This window comes from Bos indicus x Bos taurus, chromosome 26, assembly GCF_003369695.1.
Source record: "Bos indicus x Bos taurus breed Angus x Brahman F1 hybrid chromosome 26, Bos_hybrid_MaternalHap_v2.0, whole genome shotgun sequence".
NCBI lineage: Eukaryota > Metazoa > Chordata > Mammalia > Artiodactyla > Bovidae > Bos > Bos indicus x Bos taurus.
Genome location: NC_040101.1, coordinates 25,670,900 through 25,698,668, shown reverse-complemented (window position 1 = coordinate 25,698,668; position 27,769 = coordinate 25,670,900). Strand labels below are relative to the sequence as shown.

The 27,769-nt window shown below is 41.6% G+C and overlaps 1 protein-coding gene across 3 annotated transcripts in view; it reads left to right on the top strand.

Moving 5' to 3' along the window:
- SORCS3 (sortilin related VPS10 domain containing receptor 3) overlaps window positions 1-3,603 on the top strand; it is a 633,894-nt gene extending 630,291 nt beyond the window's left edge. For all 3 annotated transcript variants that reach the window (XM_027529080.1, XM_027529079.1, XM_027529078.1), the window contains 2 exons: window positions 734-894; window positions 1,677-3,603. In XM_027529080.1, coding sequence (XP_027384881.1) covers window positions 734-894; window positions 1,677-1,741 — 226 coding nt within the window. In that variant the 3' untranslated portion in view covers window positions 1,742-3,603. The remainder of the gene's footprint in view (window positions 1-733; window positions 895-1,676) is intronic.
- The last annotated feature ends 24,166 nt before the right edge of the window (window positions 3,604-27,769 follow it).

Sequence of the window (27,769 nt, the reverse complement as noted above, 5' to 3'; positions counted from 1 at the left end):
GACATGACTTTGAGTGAGCTCTGGGAGATAGTGAAGGACAGGGAACCCTGGCGTACTGCAGTCCATAGGGTTGCAAAGAGTTTGACATGACTTAGTGACTGAACAGAGAACAGCAATCCTTGCCTTAATCCTCTCCACAATCCTAAGAGAAAGCTATTGTTATTCCTATTGAACAGATGAGGAAACTGACTATGGAAGTATTTATGATACTTGGTCCATGGATGGTGTTCTGAAAATAGTAGCAGTGGCTATAAGTCTTTTATCTCCTCTCCTATTTATAAAGGAAACCAATGTGAGTTAATTAAACTGATGTAAACTTAGAAAAAGCTGTCTTTTCACTGTGATGCCACCTCATAGTCTCAAAGTTCAGCTCCTTTATAAGTGTAATAACTGGTAAATATTTTAAGGGTTTTACTGGCGTGCTGCGATTCATGGGGTCACAAAGAGTCAGACACCACTGAGCGACTGAACTGAACTGAATGCACAGCTGGTCAATAGTATTGCCCTTCTCTTTACACTTGCTGGTTTTGCCCCAGAAAAAGGTGAATTCCTTGGGGAGTTCTGTGGTTTACAACTCCCCTGGGCATCTGGGTCCCTCCTTATGTTCTTTGACCTCGTGAAGACAGTATTTGATCCTATAGCTTCCTCCTCCGCATCATCACCCAGGATTTCCAGTTGCCTCAGTGTGGCACGCTCTGTGATTATAATCTGATTTTGCTCCTGTCCCATGTAGGAAAATACCCTGGATTAACATCTATGCTCAAGTCCAACATGACAAGGAGCAGGAGATGATTGGGTCAGTGAGCCAAAGTGAAAACGCCCCCAAAATCACACTCAGTGACTTCACCGAGCCCGAGGAGCTGCTGGACAAAGAGCTGGACAGCCGGGTCATAGGTACGTGTGCTGGAATCCCCAAGCTCCTGATCCCTCTGTCTTCCAGACACTGAGTCAGCCAGCCCACGTGGCCTGTCCTTCAGGTAGAGCTAGTCTGGAGGGTGGGGAAAACCAGCAGTTGCCTCAGTGACATAAAACCTGACATAACCGGGTTTTAAAGTGTCTGCCTCCTCTGACCACATGAAATTGGCAGAACTTTTTCTCTTAAAAGTCGATCAAGATCCAAAGTGCTGGAGTCTGAGTGGGAGAGGGCTGAGACCAACTATCCATTACTATTGGACTTTTTTTTTTTTCCTTTAAGGCAAAAACATTATGCATCCTAATAATCACACAAATAGGGATTCTGCCATCAGAGAGCCCTGGATTCATTTTCTTGCTCTGTCAGTCTGCTAGTTCTGTGGTCTCTCTGTGCCTCATATTCCTCATCTGTGAAATGGGAATAACATTACCTGCCTTGTAAGATTGTTGTGATCATAAAGTGGCGTATGTCATTAGCACAGTGCCTGCCACATAATAAGTGTTCGATTCCTATTGGCTAGTACTATTGCGATTACAAGAGTATAAGATGGCAAGGTATTGATGCTTCCTTGTGTGCTGGCGTGGGAGAGGGCAAACATTAAACACAGATTTGATAAGGCAGTGAATTGATAGGATAGACCACCCAGCTGCCCTGTTTGATAAACACACAACAAGGTGGCTTGGTATTTAGCAGTAAATAAAGCAAAGATCCATCCTCCTGTGACATGCACATCTCACCTTCCTGTGTCTTCTCTCCCCTGCAGGAGGCATTGCCACCATTGCAAACAGCGAAAGCACAAAGGAGATCCCCAACTGCACTAGTGTTTAACACCAACAAGCCGCGTGGGCAATCGCCTTTCTGACTTTTTATTTTTGATGATTCCTATTACTCTTATTATGGAAAAATGAAAGTGTCTTTTTTACCTATTGTTTACCAAGGGCCCCATGAATAGCAGGCAGATGCTTAGCTTTGGGAGGCAAAGCATACTTAGCTGATTATGAGCCACGAAGAATAAATGGCTGTTTTTGTGCTAAGGGCAAAGGATGCGTCTTCCCATGGCTTTCTTACTTCATTCTGCCATTTATAGTGCAAGAAATCCTGTTTCCCCTGTGATCTGTCTTTTTATTTTTTAAGTTGGGTTGGTTTTCCACTAACCTCCCATCCTCTCCCTGCCCTGTACCACACCAAACCACCAGTACCCAGCTCCTCCCTCCCAGCACACCCACCTAAAACAGAAACCATTTCCCAGCTAGATCTGCAGAAGGTAGGTTGGTGGGGAGTGAGGGTGGCTGTAGAAAGTACACACCTGTCAGAAGAGACCCTGCCTCATGCATGTCCATTGCGAGGCTGCAGATGGCTTATTGTATATAATTACAATGTAAATAGCTTTTTATTTCCTAAGAAATAATTTAATGTTTAGTAAAAAAGAAAACTGAAAAAAGAAAGATGCGTCTGTTGGCTTATGCACTCAGCTTTGGAGCTGACCAACCCCAGGCCTGCTTGATGTGTTGGGTTCTGGATGCTCCCCAGTTGTCTGTCGCACTTAACTCTTGCATCTCTGTGTCCCTGCCATCACTGGTTTCTATTTATGTGTATAAAGTGGGGAGGGGGAGTACTTCTTTGAAACAAACAACTGGTAAAGGGAGGACAAGAGTGACATGATAGAATGTGTGAGTTTTTGGTCCCATCCGTGATGTGGGAGAAGTTGCAAGATGAAGTCCACTAGAGACTTCAAACTGAAACGCAGATGGGCAAACAAGGCTTCCCCTCCAGAAGAGTGAGGTTGAGGATAGTTAACAGTCTGAGGTTTTCTCTAAAGAAGCCAGGCAATGGATCTTAAAAAAAAAAAAAAAATGGCATCCTGCTTTCTGGTTGGATTCCATGGAATTGTATAATGCTTACAGGGAATTCTCTGAAAAGACCCTTGGGCACTAGGTTAAGTCCAGTGAGGGCCTCAGCCTGGGAGAAGTTAGAGGTGGGAAGGGAGCCGGCACTTGTGGAATCATGTGACCGTGCAAACCCTGCAGGCTAAGTAGGGGTCTAGCCTTTAATGATCTTCGTCAAGTTGATTTAGCAAAGCTGTGCTACTTGCTTGTCAGATGTACACAACTTCCTCACAGTCAGATGTCTGCCTTCAGTTCTCTTAAGATAGTTCTTGCATCTGGGGCGAGTAACTTTCAAAGCCAGTGTTCTCCCGCACCCCAGCCCTTCACACATTCCACAGGTCAATTCCTTTTAGGAGGGTTGCTTGAAGCCATGCTGTAGCATTGTTTTACTTTGGACTCAGCCTGAGCACACTTGTTTTAAAGAAAAGGTATACTGTATATATATATATATGGGAGGAGAGGCTAAATTTTGTACCTGTCCATTTTTGTGGGATATTGTTCACATCCTTCTCTGTGAGACATTGAGAGAATGTGACCTTGAGAAACTGGACTGGCTACAGCATAGAATTAGGACTATTTCTAAAGATCCTGCTTTTTCATTTCAAGGGTTAAATGGGGCAGACAATTGCAATACTTGTACTAAACACTGGAATACAAATGCATGAGTCATATCTATATATACAGTATATGTACATATACTGTTCTTGGTTTTATTGTTCCATTTGAATATTTCTACTGTAAAAAAAAAAGACAGTGGTTTTGAAATTGTTGAAAATAAATGTATTTTTGTACATCAAAGCTATATACCTGGCTGAGAGTTCTCTCTTTGGGCCGTTGTCTTTATCTATTGTATCATTCAACTATCGCTGCAATAATTCTCCATGGGTAAAAGAATCTGACAAGTATATAAGAACAGATATTGATGTTTTGCTTGTGAGTCTTCAGGTTGGCTGTGATTTGGCTGAGCTCACTTGGGGTTGACCAGGCTCTCCTGAATGCACCTTTTAGTTGGTTCAAGTCTGCTTATCATTCTGAGACCAGCAGCCACCCAGGATGTTATTTTCATGGTAGATCACAGAATTCCAAGTGAGACCAGCAGCAGACGCTATCCTCTAAGGCCTTGGCTCAAAATGGCCCCTCTATTACTGTCACTGACCTTCCATTAGTTAAAGAAAACCATACGGCCATGTTCAATATTAAGGGGCTAGAGAAATAGACACTGGTGCAAGGCATTACTGAATTACATGACAAAAGATGTGGATATGTAATTCCAATCTAGGGAGGGTAAGAAGAATTGAGAACAATAGTTCAATTTAGTCTACCTATTCATTTTCTGTGACCCCATGGGGAGCTTTCATTAGATGGCCCATTTGAATCAGGATCCAAGTTTCCTATCCCAAATATTTGTGGCCAGGACTTTTGAGCAGAAGTCTTATAATCCCAAGGCCTTTGAGTCTGACACAAGCTCCCAGTAAGTAGTAGAGGTGGGACTCCACCTCAGGTCTGAAAGATTTCAGCAAGAGTAATGAAAAGAGGAGAGGAAACCAATAAGATATATATCCTTTTAATTTTTAAAAAAAATCGGAATATAGTTGCTTTACAATGTTGTACAACAGAATAAATTAGCTATGTATGTCTATATCCATATCTATCCCCTCCCTCTTGGCCCTCCCGCCCACCCATCTAGGTCACCACAGAACACAGGCATCCGTGTTCACTGCAGCAGTGTTTATAACAGCCAGGACATGGAAGCAACCTAAATATCCATCGGCAGATGAGTGGATAAAGAAGATGTGGTGCATATATACGATGGAATATTATTCAGCCATAAAAAGAATGAAATTGGGTCATTTGTAGATATGTGGATGGATCTAGAGTCTGTTATACAGAATGAAGTAAGTCGTATATCCCTTATTAAAACCTTGTTTATTCTGACTGATGCATCAAACTAGCAACAAATCTCTTTCCCACACTGAGTGAGGAATTTGGAAGGTGGAATGAGTGGCTCTCCTGCATATTAGGTAGTAAGGAGTGAACCAAAACCTAGAATAAGGGCTATAGTTAGATGTTTTAATGTTTTAGTATTCAAAATATGAGATAAATTTCCATGGATCCAAGAAACCCAAGAAACCAGAAGTTTTGGTCAATAGTATCCCATATTTTGGATATAAGTGACTATCCTGGAATTGTACTTTCTGAACTCACTTGAAGATGTAGGATAAAACAATGATGGTTTTCTTTTGTTCTGTGAATGCATTTAAAAATTATGTATTATTCTTGCTATAACTTTTCTTGAGTTATACACACCTTTAAAAAATTAACAGATATTGAGAATGTCATTTATGGTACCTCTAAAGAAGTGGTGGTTTTGGGTCTAACCTCAGTGGTTCATAACATAAAGTGGCCTCCATCTTTAAGGGATTTTTAATGGTTTTGAACTTCTCCAATAATGTGGGGTGTCTAATAGTGCTATCCTAAGTCAAAGGAGAATTTTCTAAATGAATTGGCTTTTGCTTTCCATGAGATTTGAGTTCTTCCCATGTTAATTTTATGTCCTGGTTGATGAAATTGCCTCACCAGATCAAAGAGGATGAAAATGAAATACAGTGGTAAAACAGAATGAGTCAATTGGTTCATTTGAGCAAAGTCATGCTTAGAATATAGCCTCCATACCCACCACCAGCATGGGCCTGGCAGATTGCTCCGTGGTAGACAGAGAAAGGCAGACGGCAGACAGTGTGACTGGCTTTGTAGTGAGTTCTATGCAGGATCTCTCACTAGTGGTGAGGGTTCTCTGTGCATGGGAATTGTCTTCTCTAAGGCAGTTCTAGACCAGAGAAGTAAGCCTACAGAAGCCTTCTGGAGCCGGAGCCCCAGAATCAGCACCATAAAGCGATTCTCTGAGGATCCTCATGTGCACTGAAGTTCGAGAATCACTGGTCTGTCTACCACTAAAATAGCTTAGCGAGAGTAAGAGTCACTGGGGTAAAAGTCGCCTCCCCTAGCCCCTGTTACCATGGTACAAGGCATCTTGGCCTACAGAAGTGAGAACAGTTTCCAAATTCGCTCATTTTCTCCTGGGCAACAGCTGCAACTCTGGGCAAGTTCCTGGATTGAGTTACCTAAAGCAAATCACACCGTGAGTCAGGGTGGTGATGGATTGTGCCCTGCAACAAATAGTAAGCCAGGAATTAGAAGAGCTCTGACCATCAGCAAGTCATTCTAGACCACAATTTCTACATTTGTAAAAGGAAAACACCTTATGGTCTTCCTCATTGGCTAGTTTTGATTTCCACAGATGTGAAAAACACACTGCCAGTTCCACAGTTATCAAGAGACCGGTGCTCAGGAGTGCTTAGGTGAACTCTCTTCTTCTGTAGAGGGATAAACTGAGACTCAGAGAGGAAAGTGACTTCTCTAAGGCTACACTACAGATGAGTGCAGAGCTGAAGATAGAATCGATATCCTCCTTATTGTAGGGCAGTATTATTTCTGTCACATACCTCCTCAGCAAATGCAGAACTGATCCAACTGCCCTTGTTGAGAGCCAGCAGAGAGCCTGATTGGGTATGCAGTGTGGCCCCCATATTCATAATGTACAGAATGCTTTAGAATCTGACTTCCCAGGTGGGCTCATCATTCAAGGGCTCATCTCCACTTGCCATTTCCCTGCTGCCCCACCTGTTTAGCAGCCTATGGCCTGCTGTCCTTGCTTCCCTCACTGGACTGAAGGAAGGTTGCTCAACAGACAGCTACCAGGCTCCAGCTTCACACAACCTGCTCCTTGCCTTGCAAAGCATTTGGCTTTGTTCAGATGGCCAGAGAGCAAACATAAGCAGTGAGGATGCCTCATCCGGACACACGTACCAGATCCTGCCAAATTCTCTTGCCCAGTCCAATGTTACAGCCAAAGGGGACCAGATGTGGCCCAACAATTACCTCCCAAAGTACCTGCATCACCAGGTCCTTAAGCTTAGCTTCTTTACCATTAACTCCACAGTAGCAGAGTTAAATTGCTCTTTGCCTCTGTGTTTTCAGACCATATTATCATTATGAAATATCAGTTCATTCAAAGAGAAAGCAATGGGATGTTGTGTACAAAACAGGAGAGTCTGTGCCAGTGTTCAATTTATTCAGAGACTCAAAATCTCAAAAAAAAAAAAAAAAAAAAAAAACCAAAAAACTTGACAGCACTGCTTTAAATTATCTCAGACCTGGAGGGGTAAAATGACATCTTTAGAGTCTGGTTTCCCTATCTATAAATTGACAATAATGACGTCTACCTCGAAGTGCTGGAACAGTGATCAAGTAGAATGTTGGAGTGCTCATGCAGAGTCATTAAGTCATGTCTGACTCCTTACAAACCCCATGAACTGTAGCCCTCCAGGCTCCTCTGTCCATAGGATTCTCCAGCAAGAATACTGGAGTGGGTTACCATTTGTTTCTCCAGGGGATCTTACTGACCCAAGGATCAAACCTACATCTCCTGTTTGACAGCAGGGTTCTTTACCACTGAGCCATCAGGGAACCAATAATTGGAGTAAACACACCTGAAACAACTGGACCTTAGCAGAAAGTAATTGAATCTGAGAAGCTCTGGTTGTATCGTGCTAGATCCTTCTCCTCTGTCATTCCTGGCCTCAAGTTGTAAAAGTTAATGACCAGTCTCTTGCCAAGAGCCATTCTGCTAGAGAAAGAATTCAGAATTCCTCGACATGTCATCATCCCCAGCTGAAAGGAAGAGATTTTTGGTTAAAATCCACTATTTACACCTTGATCCCTAAAGTCACTGCTTATTTTATTGCTTTTTGTTATTGCTGTTAATATAACTGATCTAGTTTTACTTGGACTATATGGTGGGGACAAGAAATGGAAATTTCCAATCAGGACTGTCAGAAATGCCTCATAAAACTGAAGACTGGAGGTTTTCAGGTCCTGCGCCATGCTTAGACTTAGAGAATGCAATGATGCCCTGGAGAGAGCCACTCTACTGGAGGTAAACCATTTGGCCATGCTTGTTTATGGTTTAGACTCCAACCTTTATAACATAACTTGCTTCTTATTTATATTCTCTTCACATACAAAGCTTTTGTGGTCTACATTTCTAGGTCCTGGTGTCCCTCGAAGCCTCTCTGAGGGTCACTGATTGAGTTTATCTCCATGCATTGAAAAATAATCAGATAAAACAATTATCTGTAAAAAACATACCTTTTATATAAATGGAGGTACCAAAGAAGTGGTTTCTTGCCTTTGACTCTGGTCACAGCTTAAGAAGAGCTCTTTCAGAGAGTGAGCACAAGAGACAGATTCTTCCCAAAATGTCAGCAAAGATGGAAGAAAATAGATCATGACAGGCACATATGCCATCTGTCATTATGGCTTAGTCTCTGGGGAAAGGTGCTATTTGCAGCCATTAGAAATGAGCTAGAGAAAGTGGGGCCTCCAGTGATTTGCTCCTGAGAAAGCATGTGGTCCAGTCTGTGAAGAACAGAAACTTCCACTGAAATGTCTGTGGCAGAGTGCCCCATGTGCTGAAGGCTGCTGGACTCCAGGGGTTTCGCCGCACCAAGAAAGCCCTGCTTCTCCTCCTGGAGCCTCTCCTAGAAGCCTCTTCTTACACAGCAGGGTCTTTTCTTGCATATTCTCTTTTGCAAAGGGTTGCCCTGGGTGCCTGCCATTTACCTCTACAAGGATTAAATCATGTGCTGCTGCAGCTGCTGGCCTACAATACCCCCTGAAAGGCGTTCAGGATGGAGAGCAGGAATGAGCTTGTCTGTGCTCTGGGAAAACCTGGCAGAACAGGTCTTCAGATAGATATTTTCAGAAGCTGATTGTGTGGGCCCAATTCTTATACTGCCTCATATCTAGAAAAGCACTAAAATCCTTCATGGTGATGACTGATCCTTGTGATGAGCAGAAAAGCCCTGCCAAAAAAAAAAAAAAATGTGTGCTCGAGTGCATGTCCTCCCCCTTTGCCAAAGTCATGTACATACTAACCTTCCCCTGTCTCTTTGGAAAAGTTTCTCAGAGGTATCTGAGATGCTGTCCCCAGGCTAACATCCTCATTTGACCCCAGATAAAACTTAACTTACAACTTCCACGTTGAGAATTTTTTTTTTTTAAGTTGCAGGGTTGTCACTGCCCATGGTCCAGGACTGGCTGCTGTTGAGAGTGTGTTCAAGCATGGTGGGTATGAAGAGAAAGCAGACCATGCAAAGAAACAGAGACAGAACAGAATTGTTTTTCTTGTCACTAATCTGTCTTTCTTGGTTTCCAGCTACAATCACCCGGGCAGCACATAATTGTCTCCATAAACAACACACCTGGTCCTTGGAACGCCAGAATGGTTTTCTTACACTGACCTTCCAAAATCTTATGGTTCAATTAGAGAATTGCTGGGCTTCTTCCATTGGCAGCTGGGATATTCTGAGGGTGGGGTGCCAAGAGAAGAAGAGGAGAGAGATGAGGTGAGAGAAATAAAGTTAATCTTTGTCAATTACAAAGCTCTCCTTGACACATTCTCATTTCAACCTGTCAATTTCAGATTCTCCTCTGTGAGGGGAGAATACAGATGCTCCCCAGATTTCTAATCTATTTATAATGGTAACAAGACAACTCTAGGCAGCATGTGCTCATCACAAGCTAATCATCCTCTGCTACGCCTCATGCCTCCTAATTAGTGGCATGTTGGTTGCCTACTGATCAAGTCGGAGCCTCATTCAGGCGATAGGGAGGGCAGGTAGGGGGAGGAACAGCTTCAAGTCTGGTGGAACTCAGATCTTGGTAGGCTATTTAACAACGGGCGGGCTTCATACCTTCTCTTCAAATGCATCCCTTTGAAAGAGGCAGCCATCACATCCATGGGTGCTAACAGGTCTCCAAACCCGTGTCTCCTTACATTCTTGTAAGTATTCAATTTTCTATAGCACTTTATCAGGGGACAAAATGCTCTGATAATTTAGAGAGAGTTAATAGAGTGATGGAGAGGGGTAATCTGGCCATCCGGAGGAAGGATGGTGGTAAAAACTGAGAAAATATTAGCAAAGTAAATGGCATTTACACTAGGCATTAAATATGTTGGTCTTTGTTCACATTTTTCTGTATGTAGCATGTTCCTTTCCTTTCTTTCTCTAGCAAAGTGATAGCGCTGTAAAAGTTGAGGAAGTAGCAGAACAGGAGGATGAATGGGTATCGGGGAATGGTAGGAAATTGGCTAGAAAAACAACTAGGAAATAACAAAAAAGTCAGAAGTTTAGAAAAATGTTGACCTTATTTGCACAGAGGAGTTTGTATTTTCTATATGAACTTCAAATGTTTTTGATGAGTGTATGTTCACTTCATAACTTAAAAAAATAAAGAAGAAAGTGCAAATCACATTAAATGTTTTTTAGAAGTTTTCAAGATCTAGTAGATTTCCAGGTATTTCATTAGAGTCCTTTTTAATACACTTTTTAAAAAATCATAAGAGATTGTTCTTCAATACTGATCATTAAGCATAATTAAAGTAAGAACATTTATAGGTCAAAGATGCACAATAATTTCAAGAGACTTGTGGTAGCATAATATCTGTGAGAGAATGGTTTATTGGTCTTTATAAATGGAAAAAGAAACTAATTACTTAGGTCTTTCACAATGAGTATTAAGAAGATACAGGAAATCATTACTCAAGATTCTTGGCAAAATAAATGGGCTCTTATGTTGCTCTGTGCTACTCTTTTGTCTTATTCCTTTCACAAAAGTAAAAAAAAACTTTTTTGTTGAGCAATTTTGCTGGCACTGTCCCATCTGTAAGTAATTTGCCGTTGTTAACAAATGTTGGAACCAAACAACACCAATTAAGGTTTTAAGTGGCTATCAAACATGGTGAGGGATTCTGCGTGAACTGTGAGGTGAAGAACTCAGCTTGAGGGAGGCATTGCCTAGTGCTAGAAGACATTTTGAAAAGAAGGGAAACTTGGAGCAAATTTCCTCCTTGAGATTTAGCACCCAGCTGACCATCTCATACAAGGGTGAAGCTAGAGGTTCAGCACTGAAGCTCTAGAAGCCATGGACCTGGATGCGGTGACCCACAGGAGACATCAAATGGAAGGTTAGCACGTTCAAACTAGCCCAGCAGCTTTGGGAGATAGACTGCTCTTTAAACAACTTTTCATTTATAGTGTATGTTTTTTATGAGCATTTATCAGTGTATCACATAACTTCCCTTTGTTAAAATGAAGTGAAAGTCACAACAAACGTTTATAATGATTTTCCAAATCTAGCGGATTTCTGAATTCTGAGCTCCCAGAATTCAGAGATCGTGTCCACCGCAGACATGGCTAGGGCATTGCCTCCACATTTGGGGGCAGACTCATGACGCTATCAGAAGGATTTAGCCTTTGAAGGGCTTCCATGTTGGTTCAATTCCAGCTTCTGCCTTTCCTCCCTGTGTGGTCTTGGGTGAGATGCTTATCTTCCCAAGCCTCAATTTTCTCCTTTGTCTTATGAAGAAAATGAAATAGGACACATCTAGAGTATGACAGTTTGGACCTAAGTGAGCATACCCTCTGCCCTCACCCTTCTCTGCTTTCCTAGGACACATGGCATCTGGTCCCATCACTTCACGGCAAATAGATGGGGAAACTGTGGAAATAGTGACAGACTTTATTTTCTTAGGCTCCAAAATCACTGTAGATGGTGACTGCAGCCATGAAATTAAAAGATGTTTGCTCCTTGAAAGAAAAGTTATGACCAACCTAGACAGCATACTAAAAAAGCAGAGACATTACTTTGCCAACAGGGGTCCGTCTAGTCAAGGTTATGGTTTTTCTAGTAGTCATGTATGGATGTGAGAGTTGGACTGTAAAGAAAGCTGAGAACCAAAGAATTGATGCTTTTGAACTGTGGTGTTGGAGAAGACTCTTGAGAGTCCTTTGGACTGCAAGGAGATCCAACCAGTCCATCCTAAAGGAGATCAGTGCTGAATATTCATTGGGAGGACTGATGCTGAAGCTGAAACTCCAATACCTTGGCCAGTTGATGTGAAGAACTGACTCATTTGAAAAGACCCTGACGCTGGGAAAGACTGAAGGCGGGAGGAGAAGAGGACGACAGAGGATGAGATGATTGGATGGCATCACCGACTCAATGGACATGAGTTTGAGTAAACTTCGGGAGTTGACAATGGACCGAGAGGCCTGGTGTGCTGCAGTTCATGGGGTTGCAAAGAGTCAGACACAACTCAGTGACTGAACTGAGGATACCTGCACGACAGGACGCAGGGCTCCTTGCTAAGGTAGAAGCAGTGCAGGAAGGCTCAGACCCCCAAGGAGTGTTCCTCAGTCCCCTTGGCCATCAGGTCCCCGCTGCAGCCCATTCGTCAACTCAGAGCTGCCTCTCCTCCCTAGTGTAGGAAACAATGGAAAATAATTAGAAAAGACAGCCCCTGACCCCACACCTCACCTGTTCTTTTGTCCAGTCGCAGAAAAGAGCCAAGATAGCAATAATTTTGTAGAGGTAAACCGAGGGCTAGGACAGCGAAGCAGATGAGCAGCCCTGCCAGTGAGGAGGCTGGTGGGCTTTTGGAGGATGAATGCTGCATTTCAAATAACAGCCCTGCCTGCCAGCTGAACAGCTCCTTCTCTTTATAAAAAATCTGAGACCAAGCAAGGGCCTTCCAGGAGCCTATCATTAACTTTGTTATTATGGTTATTATCAACAATGTGCCAATTTTCCTGCATCTTTTAGGATCTTTCAATTATGGCATGCTGAGTTTTTTCCCTCCCCTTCTTTCTCCTGGCCTCTCCCCTCCCCCTCCGCCCTCCCTCCCTCCCTCTTCCCCAAATGCCAAGGTTTCTTTTCTTTCCTCCTCCTAAATTGTTCTCCTTAGAAAAGAATGGCAGTGACAAGGCTGAAAATTCAGCAGGATTTGGCATCTCTCTGACTGTGAAGAAAGAAATATTTGTATATTATTCAACGTCCTCCAAGTTATTCATCAGAAGTTTCATTTTTCACTAAAGTCTTTTCCTTATCTTAAAGCCACTGACATGAATATATATCATGAAGTTTAAAAGATTGAATTACACTTTGCTGGCTACTGCTAAGATTCATGGATGCTCCAAGCCCCAGCTAGTCCCTGGGTGTACCAAGCTGCTGCATTTTACATCTGCCTTTTTTTTTTTTTTAACTTGCTCAGCGAGCACACACTAACAGGGTTTGTCTCTTCACTGTGGTATGAGAATGATGGAAAATACACTCAGCATTGCTTGATGAAAGACCTTTGCCAAAAAGGAGAACGTCTCTGTCGTTTGAGTATATTTCCCAGGGGGCCCTGAGAAGTGCTTGAGCTGGGTTTAGTGGGATATTTTGGAGCCCCAGGGCTGCCTGGGGGCCAAAGCCAGAATCTGGTGCGTCAGGTGGCTGGCCCTAGAGGAACTCTGGAAGCCCCCCCACTGTGGTGTAGGTTACAGTGCTGGTTGGTAAGCTTGTTTTCCGATGGCTGGGGTACCTGAGCAAGTAGCATCCTGGCGGTTCATCCATCCACCCACACCATTGTTACTAAGGATATTCCCACCAAACATCACCCAACTGGCTGTATTCCTCTCCTTAGGGCTGCTCTAACGGGTTATCATATACCAGGTAACTAAGGACAATGGAAATGGATTCCCTCACGGTTCTAGGACCAGAAGTCCAAAATCAGAGTGTGGCAAAGTTTGGGCTCTTTCTGGAAACCCTGAAGAGAACTTCATCTCCTGTTTCCTGGATTCTGCTGCCTGCTGGCAATTCTTGGCATTCTTTGGCTTGTACCTGTATCTTGCCAGTCTCTTCCTCCACCTTCACATGACTCATTTGTGTGTTCTCCCTTCTGTCTCATAAGAACATCTGTCATTGGATTTAGGGTCCATCTGATTAATCGAGGGTGATTAATCTCATCCAGAGATCCTTAATTATATCTGCAAAGATCCCTTTTCCAGCTAAGAAACCTGTCACATTTACAGGTTCTGCACGGTTATGTCTTTTGGAGGGTCACCATTTCAACTCACTACAAGACCCATTCCTAAAAATAAAGATGAACCAAGGTGTAGGTAGAAGGAGGAAAGTTGGGATAGGCAGAATATCTGTGTAGAAACTCCTAGCACCCAATACCAGGCCCTGTGATCTACTTCTTTCCTCTAACGCTTCCTTTCCCATCAAAACTTACCATGCCAGGGTCCCTTTGGCTTTCTAACATGAATCCAGGCTGTCCACTTGGGTTTGTTTTTCTGATCTGCATGTTGTGAACTATTATAATCACCTGGTGTCTTAGCTTAGCCTAGTGGTTTCTCATTGACAGAAACTTCCCATTGATTTCCCTGTCCCTGCAGCTGCTGCTGCTAAGTCGCGTCAGTCGTGTCCAACTCTGTGCAACCCCATAGACGGCAGCCCACCAGGCTCCCCTGTTGCTGGGATTCTCCAGGCAAGAACACTGGAGTGGGTTGCCATTTCTTTCTCCAATGCATGAAAGTGAAAAGTGAAAGTGAAGTCACTCAGTCATGTCCGACTCTTAGCGACCCCATGGACTGCAGCCTACCAGGCTCCTCCATCCATGGGATTTTCCAGGCAAGAGTACTGGAGTGGGTTGCCCTTGCCTTCTCCACCCCTGTCCCTACTTCTCTTCAAAGAAGGAGAGAAAGTGGTCTGCTTGTTCAGATTCTAGAACACAGGTTGGTTGAACTTCCTTGGTTAATTTTTGGGGTCACTGTGCTGCTATGAGGTGGCTGGTCCTCAGCAAAAAGTTTTCTTTTGTATGCATTCTTGTAGTTTTCTATATTTTCATAAAATAGATTGAGCCATTATATCCTGTGATTTCACTGGTGCTTATAGGAAAGGTTGATAGAGAGGCTTCATAAATATCAAGGCTAAGTCACAGGTATCACTCAGGTTTCTTAAAACATGCTGCATTTAGAGTTTGTGGCCCAAGTCTTAGGTATAAGAAAGTAATAATTGGTTTCCCTTTGTCTTTTCCCATGAGACTCTTGGGAACCTCTAAGGTAGGAATGTTTGAGACAAGAGTGGGGCATTTTTGATACACTGTCCTATTTTACACCATCTTATTTCTATAAAATCCTGCCATGGCTCCATAGCATCTGCATCTTGACTTAAAAGAGCTTTATTCCTCTTTATTTGGTGGAGGAAAGCAATTTCATGCAACTCTCCACCAATGTGGGACCAATTATTCAGGAGTTAATGCAACCAGAAACTACAGCTGAATTTAGAAGCTAGAAAAGGGCATGCTATGGGTACCTAGATAAGTGAGAGGAAAGACGAGCTACAGCACTCTTCCCAACACATACACACAGCTGAACGATGCTTCTGCAAATCTAGCCCTTCTCTAGAATGATCCACATGCCATACCTCGGATGTACCCAAGATTGTTACAGTCTCTGGACTACCTGAGTCTGAGAAGCTCTCAGACTCTATCCATCTAAATCCAGCCCAGTTGTGACTCCCTCATCAAGCCTTCCTAGCAAGTCCAGCTCAATTTTCCTCCACTCTCCCCGTGTCCCAAGTGTTTGCTCTACAACCTGGAACTGTACTACCACCACTTTACTCTCCCCGTTCACCACGAGAGGGGCAAGAGACAGAGAGATGCAGCAGAAATGGACAAGGGACTGTCAGATGTCCTAGATTCTAGTTCCAAGTCTTCTCAAACTCTTTGGTTGTCTTTGGCTAGTTATTCCATCTATCTGGGCATATTTCCTTTTCTATAAAAAAGGATTCAGTTTTTGAAGAGAAATGATGTCTGCCCTTTCTGTCTTATCAGGCCATTGTTTGTACCAAATGAGACACCCCATCCTGTAATGAATTTAATATACTAGCTGAGAGCTGCTATAGCAGTGAGCTGAGTATGAAAGCAATTTCCTGGCTTTTCCCTGGGCCTGTTTGCACTTCTTTGACCACAGCAGTGCACCCAGCACCAGCCTCTGTGAGTGTTGGCTGCTAATGCCTCACTGTTGCTCGTGCCCCAGAGGGGTCACCGTCTCTCTCTAACACCCCAGCCTCCTCCTGGATGGGGCACATCTGTGGTGTAATGGCCTATCACAGCAACAACCCTACCTCTGCTAGGAGTTTTCTTCTGTGGCTGCTAAGCCCTCAATCTCAAGAATGATTACTGACCACACAAGCTGAGCTTTCTTGAAAGTGATTGTTTACTGGGAACATCTGGTGTGTGAATGGAACACTTATATTTTTTCTCTTCCCTCCCTCCAGTCAACACTAAGTGATACTTTCAAAGGCTGCCCTGCTTCTCTCCCAAGGATTGGAGACCTGCTTCATTATTTAACTCCAGATTTTCATCACTGCATAAATTGTTTTTGTGGAGCCCTTGTCTGGAGAGAGGAGGTATGGCCCAGAACTTGAGAGGTTTTCCTGTTAATTAAGTTTCCAACATCTCTGTTTGCCAAAGAAAACACTCCCATCTTACCTTGTTCAATTACTGCTAAGTAGGACCAGCTCATTGTTCCTGACAGTAATTGTTATAAGACCTGTGAATTTCTCTATTTTTGCATCAATAGGTCTGAATATATATTCATACATACATACACACCCAGACTCATATGTTTTTACATATATACGTGGAAGATATTACCTGGGACCCTTATGTTATAAAGAAATTATCTACTCATATATTATCTTTTACTTAATTAAATCCAGGCTTTTCTAGGTTTTTCTTTGCAACTGGTCTCTCCAAAGCCCATAACTACTAAGAGTGTGATTGGTGAATACGTAACTTTAACTACTGATTGCCCTGCTCTTGCTGGCAGTCTGGATCAGTTTGGGTGGGAGGGGAGTCTTCTGTATTACGTCTCTCCTTGATGTAATGATGAAGACCACAGAAATAGAACTGGGTCCTATCTGTCACCTTTGGCTGGTGACTTTGGCAAGTGAATTCACATCACTAAGCCTTCATTTCTTTTCGGCTCAAACTGTAAATAATAATAATAGTAGGTGTTCCATGGTACGATTTGAGGATTATATGAGAGAATTCTTGTACCCTACTTAGCTCCCACTTATCAAATACTAATCTGAGTGCCTCTGATCTGTACATTATTCTTGTGACTTGGTTTGGAACTCTCAATGAAGAAAAAATATATTTACATTTTATAGAAATTATCCAGACCAAATCAGTATATCCCTCTAGTTATAACCCAGAGGTAGTGGACAGACTATGGCTTTGTAGCAGAGATAGAAACCAGCCTTCCTGGTTTACTTCACTCTGTATAATAGGCTCCAGTTTCATTAAAACATGTATAATATCATATAAGAAACGAATCGCCAGTCCAGGTTCGATGCAGGATACAGGAAGCTTGGGGCTGGTGCACTGGGATGACCCAGAAGGATGGTATGGGGAGGGAGGTGGGAGGGGGGTTCAGGATGGGGAACACGTGTACACCCGTGGCGGATGCATGTTGATGTATGGCAAAACCAATACAATATTGTAAAGTAAAAAAAAAAAGAGCCTTTTAAGTAGGCTAAAATATGTACACCGCCTATAGTGATGAACCAATGATTAGAAAGAGGTAAGCTGCAAGCACCCAGTGGTCATCCATGGGAGTCCAAGCTGCCCTTGCTTTGCTGACAGAAAATCAGGCTGCCCTTCGATTATGGCAGAAATGCTCTACCCCCAAACTGTGACTTTAGCTGCTGTTTATAATTGTTTTCTCCCATTTGCAATGAACCCTTAACACAAGTTTCTCTCTTCTTTTTCCCACTCTGAGAATTATTTGGGGACCATGAAAATAGGGTCTTAATCTCTATCATCTTGCATCTCTGATTTCCTCTGCCTGCTCTTAGCCCTCTCTATTTTCACTTGCTTTTCCAGTGCATGCTTCTCCAACTGTAAGGGTCCTAGAAGAAAGTTTCTAGCTCCTGCAAGCTAAGAGTCTTAGAAGGAAGTTTCAGATAGAGGGAATCTTGTTATTGCAGTTTGTTTTTTTGAACCAGCCAGGTACTGTCTTTGTGCAGATTTTGAATGATTATCCAACTCTAGCCCCGTCAGCTGAGACCTGGCTAGTGGAGTATTGTGATGCAGAGATGACCATTCCTCTGGTGTACATAGAGATGAGGCAGTTCCTCTGAGAAGGTGGTGGGATGGCTACTGCTAGACAGACCATGTAAGTTTCATACTCTTCTTCCTCTCTGCCCCAAGCCTGCTGCATCTTTTATGAGTTAAAAATGAGCAGAGAAAATATTCTGTCTTTAAGCATATGTTCATGGGTAAGGGCAAGGTACTCCCTAAGCATGAAATTTAGCTTCCCTTCCAAGCCAAGAGCTAGGAAAAAGTCAACATGCAGGAAATGAAATTAGCCATCTGTAGAAAAACCTACCCTAAATGATAAGCATTCGAACTTCCAGGTTCAATTATTTGGGCCTCATCCATCTCAGGAGAGTATGGTTGCTTAGCAGAGCTAAAGTTGATGCTTTCTGCATCCTCCATGTAAAGATGGAGTGTTCTCACAGAGGGCAGTTTCTGCATGAAGACAAGGGAACGAGGGTCCAAGCGGTATCTTGGAAGAAGACTATCCAGCTCTGGCCTTTCCGGAAGGGAAGGGCTTCTCATCAGACTTGAACTCTCTGGTTTGTTACCCTTGCTATTTGTACTTCCACCTCCATCAACTTTTGACTTTTATGCATCTAACTTTGTTCCCCATTACTCTTTGAAAGTGCTTTGTCCAGTCATCCCAGGCACCAAAATACCTGGACACTTTCTAAACTAAACAATAATTTTAATAACAGAGCAAAGTAAAACTCTTCCTTCTGGAAATGCCTTATTACACTTTCCTTTGTAAAACTCCTTCCTGATACTTCAAACCAATGTGTTCAAATCTCTTTGCCTTGCCCTTGTCTTTCCCTTTCTCCTCCTCTAACCACCCCCTGTTTCGTGTGTGTGCGTGCATGTGTGTGTTTTAACCTCTTCTCAATCTTCTGCTTTCATCACTCTGCCCTGGGCTAGTGTATTTATCCCAAGACTTTTATTACCATCTGTATTCTGTTAACCTGGAAACTTCACTACAGGCTCTAGAATGCTAGGAAGTCACAGCCTCTCTCTGGTCTGTGTATCCATCCTCCGCTCCTCTACTCAGTGATGCACCAGTAAATCTTTACCAACCATCTCTGATAGGGAGAGGAAAGACGTGCTCCAGTGTGAAGTCTGCCAATTTCCATGACATAAATATACTGATCATGGTTGATTCTTAGCTACCAACTGACATCAACCAGCTCACAAAATGACTGAAAATTAAACAATTGGCTCTCAACTGTTAAACATCTCAAACTCTACCTGCTGCTGCTGCTGTTGCTAAGTCACGTCAGTCGTGTCCAACTCTGTGTGACCCCATAGATGGCAGCCCACCAGGCTCCCCCGTCCCTGGGATTCTCCAGGCAAGAACACTGGAGTGGGTTGCCATTTCCTTCTCCAATGCATGAAAGTGAAAAGTGAAAGTGAAGTCGCTCAGTCGTGTCTGACTCTTAGCAACCTCATGGAGTGCAGCCTACCAGGCTCCTCCTTCCATGGGATTTTCCAGGCAAGAGTAGTGGAGTGGGGTGCCATTGCAAACTCAACCTAGTCAAAGCTAAATGTCCTGTGGCCTGTGTGACTGTTTTCCTCCCAAGTAGCAACCTGGATTATCAGGAGTGACACTGTAATCGCCATGACAGCAGTCCCTTTGCTGCTCATATTTTCTGTTTTATCCCCACCGTCTAGGACCACTCTGGCAACTAGTACACGATAAATGTTTGTGGAATGGATGAGTCGGTATAGCCAACGTTCCTCTCTGTTTTTTGGGTCTACTTAGCTTTTAAAATAATGAATTAGAATGCTTACTCGTACATCAGATTCCTGTGCACTTAGAAAATTGTTTTCTAATGAAGGATAAAATTGAGTTCTGAACCTAAAGGCTGAGAACCTAAAACTGCTACTGCTGCTAAGTCGCTTCAGTCGTGTCCGACTCTGTGCGACCCCATAGACGGCAGCCCACCAGGCTCCCCCTTCCCTGGGATTCTCCAGGCAAGAACACTGGAGTGGGTTGCCATTTCCTTCTCCAATGCATGAAAGTGAAAAGTGAAAGTGAAGTCGCTCAGTCGTGTCTGACTCCTAGCGACCCCATGGACTGCAGCCTACCAGGCTCCTCTGTCCATGGGATTTTCCAGGCAAGAGTACCGGAGTGGGGTGCCATTGCCTTCTCCGGAACCTAAAACTGGATCATGGGAATTCCATGAAGGCCTGTGCAGCCAGATGTCACCTTACTGTTTCAGTGCCCCAATAAATGTCCTAGAGAAAATAACATGAACTTGTTTACAGAAATGCTATAAATCAAGAAGCATCACCATATAAAAATCACTTGAAAGAGACTGACAGAGGTGCCTGATAGAGTGAAAACTGCATGGATTTAAGATATTTCTAAATTTGTGTCAAATTTTTAAACTGAGAGTTTGGATGAATTCCTTAACCTTTGTTTTGCCGACTGTAAAATGCCTATTATAATACCTATCTTGCGTTATGAGAGAGCAAATCATGTCTGTAATACAGCTGGTGCAGGAAAGTGTTTCAAAGATGGCAGGTTATAATCTTAATGATGTAAAGAATTCATTGTTCCAATTTCTAGCAGATCTAGATTTTAATTTTGTTCCCTACCAATCATTCCTGAGTGACCTATACAAAGTAGGTATCCATTAACCATTTATTGAATAAATGAATGTGAAAATGATGGGGAAAATGACGAAGTGAGAGGTTAATGAGTTATCCTACTTCAGAGGCAATGAGTTGCTTTTTCTGGAGACTAAGGATTTCTTGAGGCGAACAGGAACAATGTCACATGAGGACCCTTATCTGAGGTACCTGCTGATCTGGCTGCCAAGGACAGAGAAGAGATTAAGTCTTCTTGTTTTCCCAGCTGGTACTGCTTCTGTTAGTGGAGGAAGGATCAACATCTCTGCAGCTGGCTGTTCTCTGAGCCAGGGCTGAAGCACATTGCAGGAAGGATGGAGACTGGTCTGCCTTGCTCTGCTGCGATGCTTCTATCAGGGGGAGGCAGATTCTCCCTGGCACTGACAGTTCCTCGGTTTCTGTTCAGCAATCAGCTATGCCTTCATGGGACCCCTGAGCTGAGAAACTATCCCTGCTAGGCAGAAACAGCAGATACAAAGGCCTCTAAGTAGTCTCTGGCATAAAAAATTCAAAAGATGTGATGAGAGCAATTTTCTTTCTTTCCCAGATGTGATAAAGTCCTCTTGTTGCTCTGGGGCTAGCTAGAAAATTCCTCAGGGAATTTCCTTTATCTTTTAAACCGAGGAAGTCCCTGAAATGTGACTCTAGTTAATTCTAGGTGGTTTGTCAGCCACCACTAACAAACTCAAAGGCAATGCTTAATAACACCAGGGGCCCAGATACAGTCTTCTAGAATCCTAAGGACTAAGTCCTGTACTTGAGAAATCCCCCTGACTTCGCAGTACCTGGTGCTGATTAAGGTTCAGTGGCTCAGGACAAAGTGGGTCGAGGGAATCAGCCAGAGCAAATAGTTTTTTAGGAGGCTAATTTTTCTTGTTACCTATAGAGATGGAGAAGAGGAGATCCCTCTTTTCCCACCTGCTTCTCAGAGGTATCCCAACTTGGATCACTCTGTGACAGAATCCTAATTATCGTAGTGTCCTTCTGACTTTTATCATGTTCTGAGAATTTAGACGATTGGACCACAGCCAGGCCTCTCTGGCTGGAAGCTGTGCTTTGTGGGCCATATAATTGTTTAAACTGCTTTATGGAGACATAATTGAAGTATAATAATTGCAAATGTTTAAAGTATACAGTTTGATAAAGTTTGACATATGTATATACCTGTGAAACCATCATCACAATTAAGGTAATAAATATTTCCATCACTCTAACATTCCTCATGCTGCTTTATCATTCTTCTCTTTCTCCATCCCCATGCTCAGGCAAGCACTGACCTGCTTCTGTCACTATAGATCTGTTTGCATATCATAGAATTTCAGGTAAATACAATCTGACATGATGTACTTTTGGGGAAGGTCTGGCTTTCTTTACTTAACATCACCCTTTTGAGATTAATCCATTTTGTTGTGTATATCAATAGTCCATTACTTTTTGAGTAATTGCTGAGTAGTACTCCATTGTATAGATATACCATAATTTCAGAATTAAAATCCATTTACCTGTCAAGGGGCATTTGGATTTTCCCCCTAGTTTTGACTATTACCAACAAATCTTCCATGTATGTTTGCAAACAAGTTTTTGTATGAACATTTGTATGTTTTCAATTGTCTTTGGTGAGTATCTGAGAATGAAATAGAAGGACGGTAGTTCTCTGTTTATAAATGTATGAACATTTGTATGTTTTCAATTGTCTTTGGTGAGTATCTGAGAATGAAATAGCAGGATGGTAGTTCTCTGTAGTGCTTTCTTCTTTTCTAGTAATGTATAACTATTCCACTTATATCATGATCTCCAATCCATGGCATGGCTAGCCTTTTGAACTGTAGCCATTTTAAAGCATATTCAGCAATGTCTCAGCATGTGTTTGATATGAATCTTAATGAGTCATGATGTTCAACATGTTTTCATGGTTTTGTTGTTCATTTACATATTGTCTTTCATGAACTCTCTATAAAATATTCTACTTAAGTTGCTTTTTAAAAATTTTTATGTATTTATTTTATCTTTGACTATGCTGGGTCTTCATTGCTGCATGGGGTTTTCTCTGGTTGCAGTGATCAAAGGCTGCCCTCGAGTTGTGGTGCACAGATTTCTCATTATGGTTGCTTCTCCTTTGCAGAGAGTGAGCTCTAGGGCACATGGGCTTCAGTGGTTGTGGTTCGCAGTCTCTAGAGCACAGGCTCAATAGTATGGCACACAGGCTTAGTTGTTCTGCAGCATGTGGGATCTTCCCGGACCAGGTATCAAACCCACGTCTCCTGCATTGACAGGCAGATTCTTTACCACTGAATCAACAGGGAAGCCCAGCTCAAACTTTAAATCGTGTTGCTTGTTTTCTTATTAATTGAAGGTATTCTGCATGCATTCTTGATACAGGTCTTTTATTCAATTTATGTCTTGCTACTATTTCCTTCCTCTCTGTGGCTTGTATTTTCGCTTTCTTAATGGTGTCTGTGTTCGTTTTCTATTGCTGTGCAGCAAATTGCCATAATTAGTGTGGCCTTAAACATCACCCACATATTAACTCTCAGGTCTGTAGGTTATAAGTTTGGCACTGTGTGACTGGATTCTCTGCTAAGGGTCGTACAACACCAAAGTGTTGTCAAGGCTGTGTAGCTTTTCAGAAGCCCTGGGGAAGAATCTGTTTCCAAGTTCACTAAGGTTATTAAAATTCAGTTCATTGTGGTTGTAGGACTGAGTTCCCTGTTTCCTTAACACATGGTCCTATCCATATCTTCTGACCGGCAACATTAAATCATTCTTGTGCTTCAAATTTCTCTGATTTTTCCCTTTGCTTTTCTCTTCAGCTTTTAAGGGTTCATGTGACTACACTTTGTCTATGCAGAAATTCAGGATAGTCTGCCTATTTTAAGGTCTGTTGATTGGTTAACCTAATTTAGAAACTGCAATGTTCCCTTTGTCATATAAGGTAGAATATTCACAATCATTCTGGGGATTTAGACATGGGATTTTTTGTTGGGGATTGGGGCATAATTCTGTCTGGCATTAATTATGATGAAGTTCAGTCTAAAAGGATATTAATTATGATGAAGTTCAAACTACCAAAATTATTTTGTTTGTTCTTTTGTGTTCTTTGAAATCCTTGCCTACTTCTAGGTTGCAAAGATTTTTCCTTATGTTTCCTTATAGAAGTTTCTTATAGATTTAGGTTTTGCATTTAGGTAGGTCTATGGCTCCAGGGAAGGCACTGGTGACCCACTCCAGTACTCTTGCCTGGAAAATCCCATGGATGGAGGAGCCTGGTAGGCTGCAGTCCATGGGGTCGCTAAGAGTCAGGCACGACTGAGCGACTTCACTTTCACTTTTCACTTTCATGCATTGGAGAAGGAAATGGCAACCCACTCCAGTGTTCCTGCCTGGAGAATCCCAGGGACAGGGGAGCCTGGTGGGCTGCCGTCTATGGGATCGCACAGAGTCGGACATGACTGAGTGACTTAGCAGCAGCAGCAGGTCTATGACTCACTTCAAGTTAATTTTTGCATGTGGTGTAGTGTGGCAGGCAGTTTCCTCCCCTCCCCCGTATAGATCTGTGGTTGTTTTGGCACTATTTGTTGAAAATACTCCCCTTTCCCACTTGATTGGAATTGGATTGTTTGTTTACTATTGAGTGGTGATAGTTCTTTACATGTACTTGAAATAGATGAGTTTTTTCAAATGTTTTTATCCCAGTCTGTGGCTTATCTTCTAATTTTCTTCATAGTAACTTTCAAAGAGCTTTAATTTTAATTTTATGATGTATAATGTATCTGTTTTTTTCTCTTATGGTTTATGCTCTTTGTGTCTTATCTAAGAAATCTTGATCTAATACAAGGTAACAAAGATTTTCCTCTATGTTATTATGAAAAGTTTTATATTTAAGACTATAATTCACTTTGAGTTAAATTGTGTGTGTGAGCTGTGGACTCAGTTTATTTTCTTTCTTTCTTATTTATTTTAATATGGATTTCAAGTTGTTCCAATGTAATTTCTAAGTTGAATTTTCTTAACTCCTTTGTCAAAAATCAATTGAACATACATGTTTGGGTGTATTTCTGGACTCTTGTATGTTCATTTAACCTATGTCTTGATTACTGTAGCTTTGTAATAATCTTGAAACTGGATAGTGTGAAACTTGCAACTTTGTCCTTCATGGAAATTGTTTGGCCTATTTTAGTTCCTTTGCTATCCCATGTAGATTTTAGCACATTCACTTCTAGGTGATTGCAATTGCTTTAAATCTATTTATCAGTTATGGAAAAATTGACATCTTAACAAAATTAACCTTCCAATCCATTATTGTTTAAGTATTCTTTGATTTGTCTTAATAATGTGTTATAGTTTTTAGAGTAAAAATATTGTATGTATTTGGCATATTAACACCTAAGTGTGTGTGTAAGTCACTTTAGTCATGTCTGACTCTTTGAGACTCTATGAATTGTAGCCTGGCAGGCTCCTCTGTCCATGGGATTCTCCAGGCAAGAATACTGGAGTTGGTCCCCTCCTCCGGGAGATCTTCCTGACACAGGGATCAAACCCGCATCTCTTATGTCTCCTACTTTTTATGCTTTTGTAAATATTACTCGCTTTAACTACAATTCCCTGATGTTTTCCAGTATAAATGTATATGTAGCTTTTGTGTAGATTCTTTGTAGCTATCTGAGCATAGCTCCCTCTTCCTTTCTGATAGCTCACACTGTATATTTCAGCCTTCTTCTCTCCCCCAAATTCTGATCTCTGCCTTTGCAACTCAAAAGGACTGTGACAGCCTGCCTTGACTCCAACCCTCTGTACATGTCAGGAAATTATCCTCAGGTAGAAAGTTGGACAATCTGCCCCTCACCTTTTTAGTTTCCCTTGGCTTAGGAATACCAAAATTATACGGTTCATTATCTAGTGCTCAAAAATATTGCCTCATGTATTTTGTATATCCTTTTAGTATTTATGTTTAGAAAGTTAGCTCATACCAGTTACTCCATTGTGGCTGGAGGTAGATGTTCCTCCCATAGTTCGCTTAACCAGGTGCTATATATATGCATATATATATATATATATATATATATATATATATATATATATAATATATATATATATTAAGGTAGGAAACTATATACACACACGTGTGTGTGTGTGCATATATATAGTTTCCTACCTTAATTTTACCTATGTTTCAATGAAGGTCTTATGTTGTACATATGTGAGTTTGTCTGTAAGATAAATGCATAAGAATGGAATTGTCAGAAATACTTAATTTTTACTTGATATTGACAAATCACTATATGCATTTGTAATTCCACAATCGTCATAAGTGGGCACACATTTCATAGCTCCCTGCAGAAGTTTGTGGATCTTTGCTTAATGGAACAAAATATACTCATAGAAAAAGAAATGCAAATGATTCTCCAACATTTGAAAGGTGATCTATCTCACCCATATATTTACATACTCTAAAGATACTATTTTTCACTTATATAAGATTAGTAATATCATGTGAAGCTTTCATATAAAAAGAAAAGTCTGCATATAGATGTAGAAACAATAAGCCAAAAAAAAAAAAAAAAAGTAGCAAAGTCTAGACAGACTGGGGGAATGAAAGTTCCATTTTCCCCTGCCATGTGCTGCTAAGAGTTATCTGAGAGGAACAGTAACCATAGCCAAAGTACCCCTCAAACCTCTCTAGGTTGCTGCCAATCCTTGGCTGCCCATTCAGTACCGTTGTCCCTTACTGCATTCCAAGAACTGACTTGTGTCACTGGCATTGCCAAGCGCAAATGATGGATTGCCTGAACTGCTTCCACCAACAAAAAATCTGCAGAGCAAAAACAGAACCATGTCCCAGGCCAAATTCTCAGCACACTTCTTAATTACCCCATTAAATCTTGTGCAGGGCTGTGGTGAACTCGCTCTGATCCTGGCAGCCGACTACTAGAAGGGAGAAAACCTTTTGGGGGTTTAGAAATTGTGTCTTATTTTAGATAAGGGAATTTGGAGTCTTTCCACCTACTGGTTTTCAAGGTCCCTGTTTGCCATTAGACATGTTACGCTCAGTAGAACACAAAGAAGTTTAAACTCATGATCTGCAAGGTAGACGGTCCTTATCCTAAACATAATTATGCATCACCAAATATCTATTTAGATTAGAGGGTCCAAAAAATATTTTTTAACAAAAATATTAGCTTTTATTCCTTCAGCCCTTAGTGGAAGATCTCTTATCTCATAGAAACTTGGGAACCTAGACTAGACAATCTAGATTTGGGAGACTCTAGAGTCATCATGCATACATTTGAATCTCAGCTCTATCCCTAATGGGTACATAAGCTTGGGTATTTATGTATCCTTCTATGCCTCAGTTTCTTTATAAAAGAATATTGAATATTAATAAATATTAATAAGTAAATATAATAAACACCCAAGATGTTGAATAGTAATAACTTATTTATTTGAAGTTATTATCATTATTTTTGTGATTATTATGCTTTGATAACTATGAGTAGAGACACCATGGAAAATGGCCCCAAGAACAGAGGACAGTGACTGCTTATATATTAGTAAGTTAGCCAAACATTTTGAATGGCAACTATATCCTCAGTACATTGCTAGTCTGTGATCCTCAGCTTTGTGTGTTCAGTGGTCCATTTAAAATACAGTGGCTAATATATGTGAAGATCTGATGAAAGGATGATATCACAAAAATATCACTATTGTTATTAATATGTGATAATTCAAGAACCGCATTCTTAAAACAATCAACAAAGAAGTCAAGAGTAGGTTTACACTGAAGTCTGTGTGTTACTTTGCTGTACTTGGACTGTTTTAATAGACTTATAATGTCCTTTGGAAGGAATTAAAAGGGCAAGGCTTAACTCGTATCTTCAGCAAGATCCTACTCCAATCCATCCTACTGCTCAGGTTGACAGATATGTCCTCTGAAATTCATGTCTAATCTTGTCAACCCACACTAAGCACCTTCAAAAACTTAGCAGTGACTTATATGACTACATTTAAATTTCATGGCATATTTTGTGTTTGTCCTTCTGCATTCTTATACTTCATGCTCAACCTACATCTTTCTCATGTTAAACCAAACCACTCACTGTTCCCCTGGTAAGCTGGTGTCAAATGCTACGAATCTTACATCAGACGAAGTTATTTTGCTTCTATCTGAACTCTCACAGCTCCTTGCCACTACACATGACAGTTAAAAGACAAAATGTCACCATACATTTTCCTGCATGACTGTATACACATATATACATGCACACATAAGTGCCTACATCTAACACAATT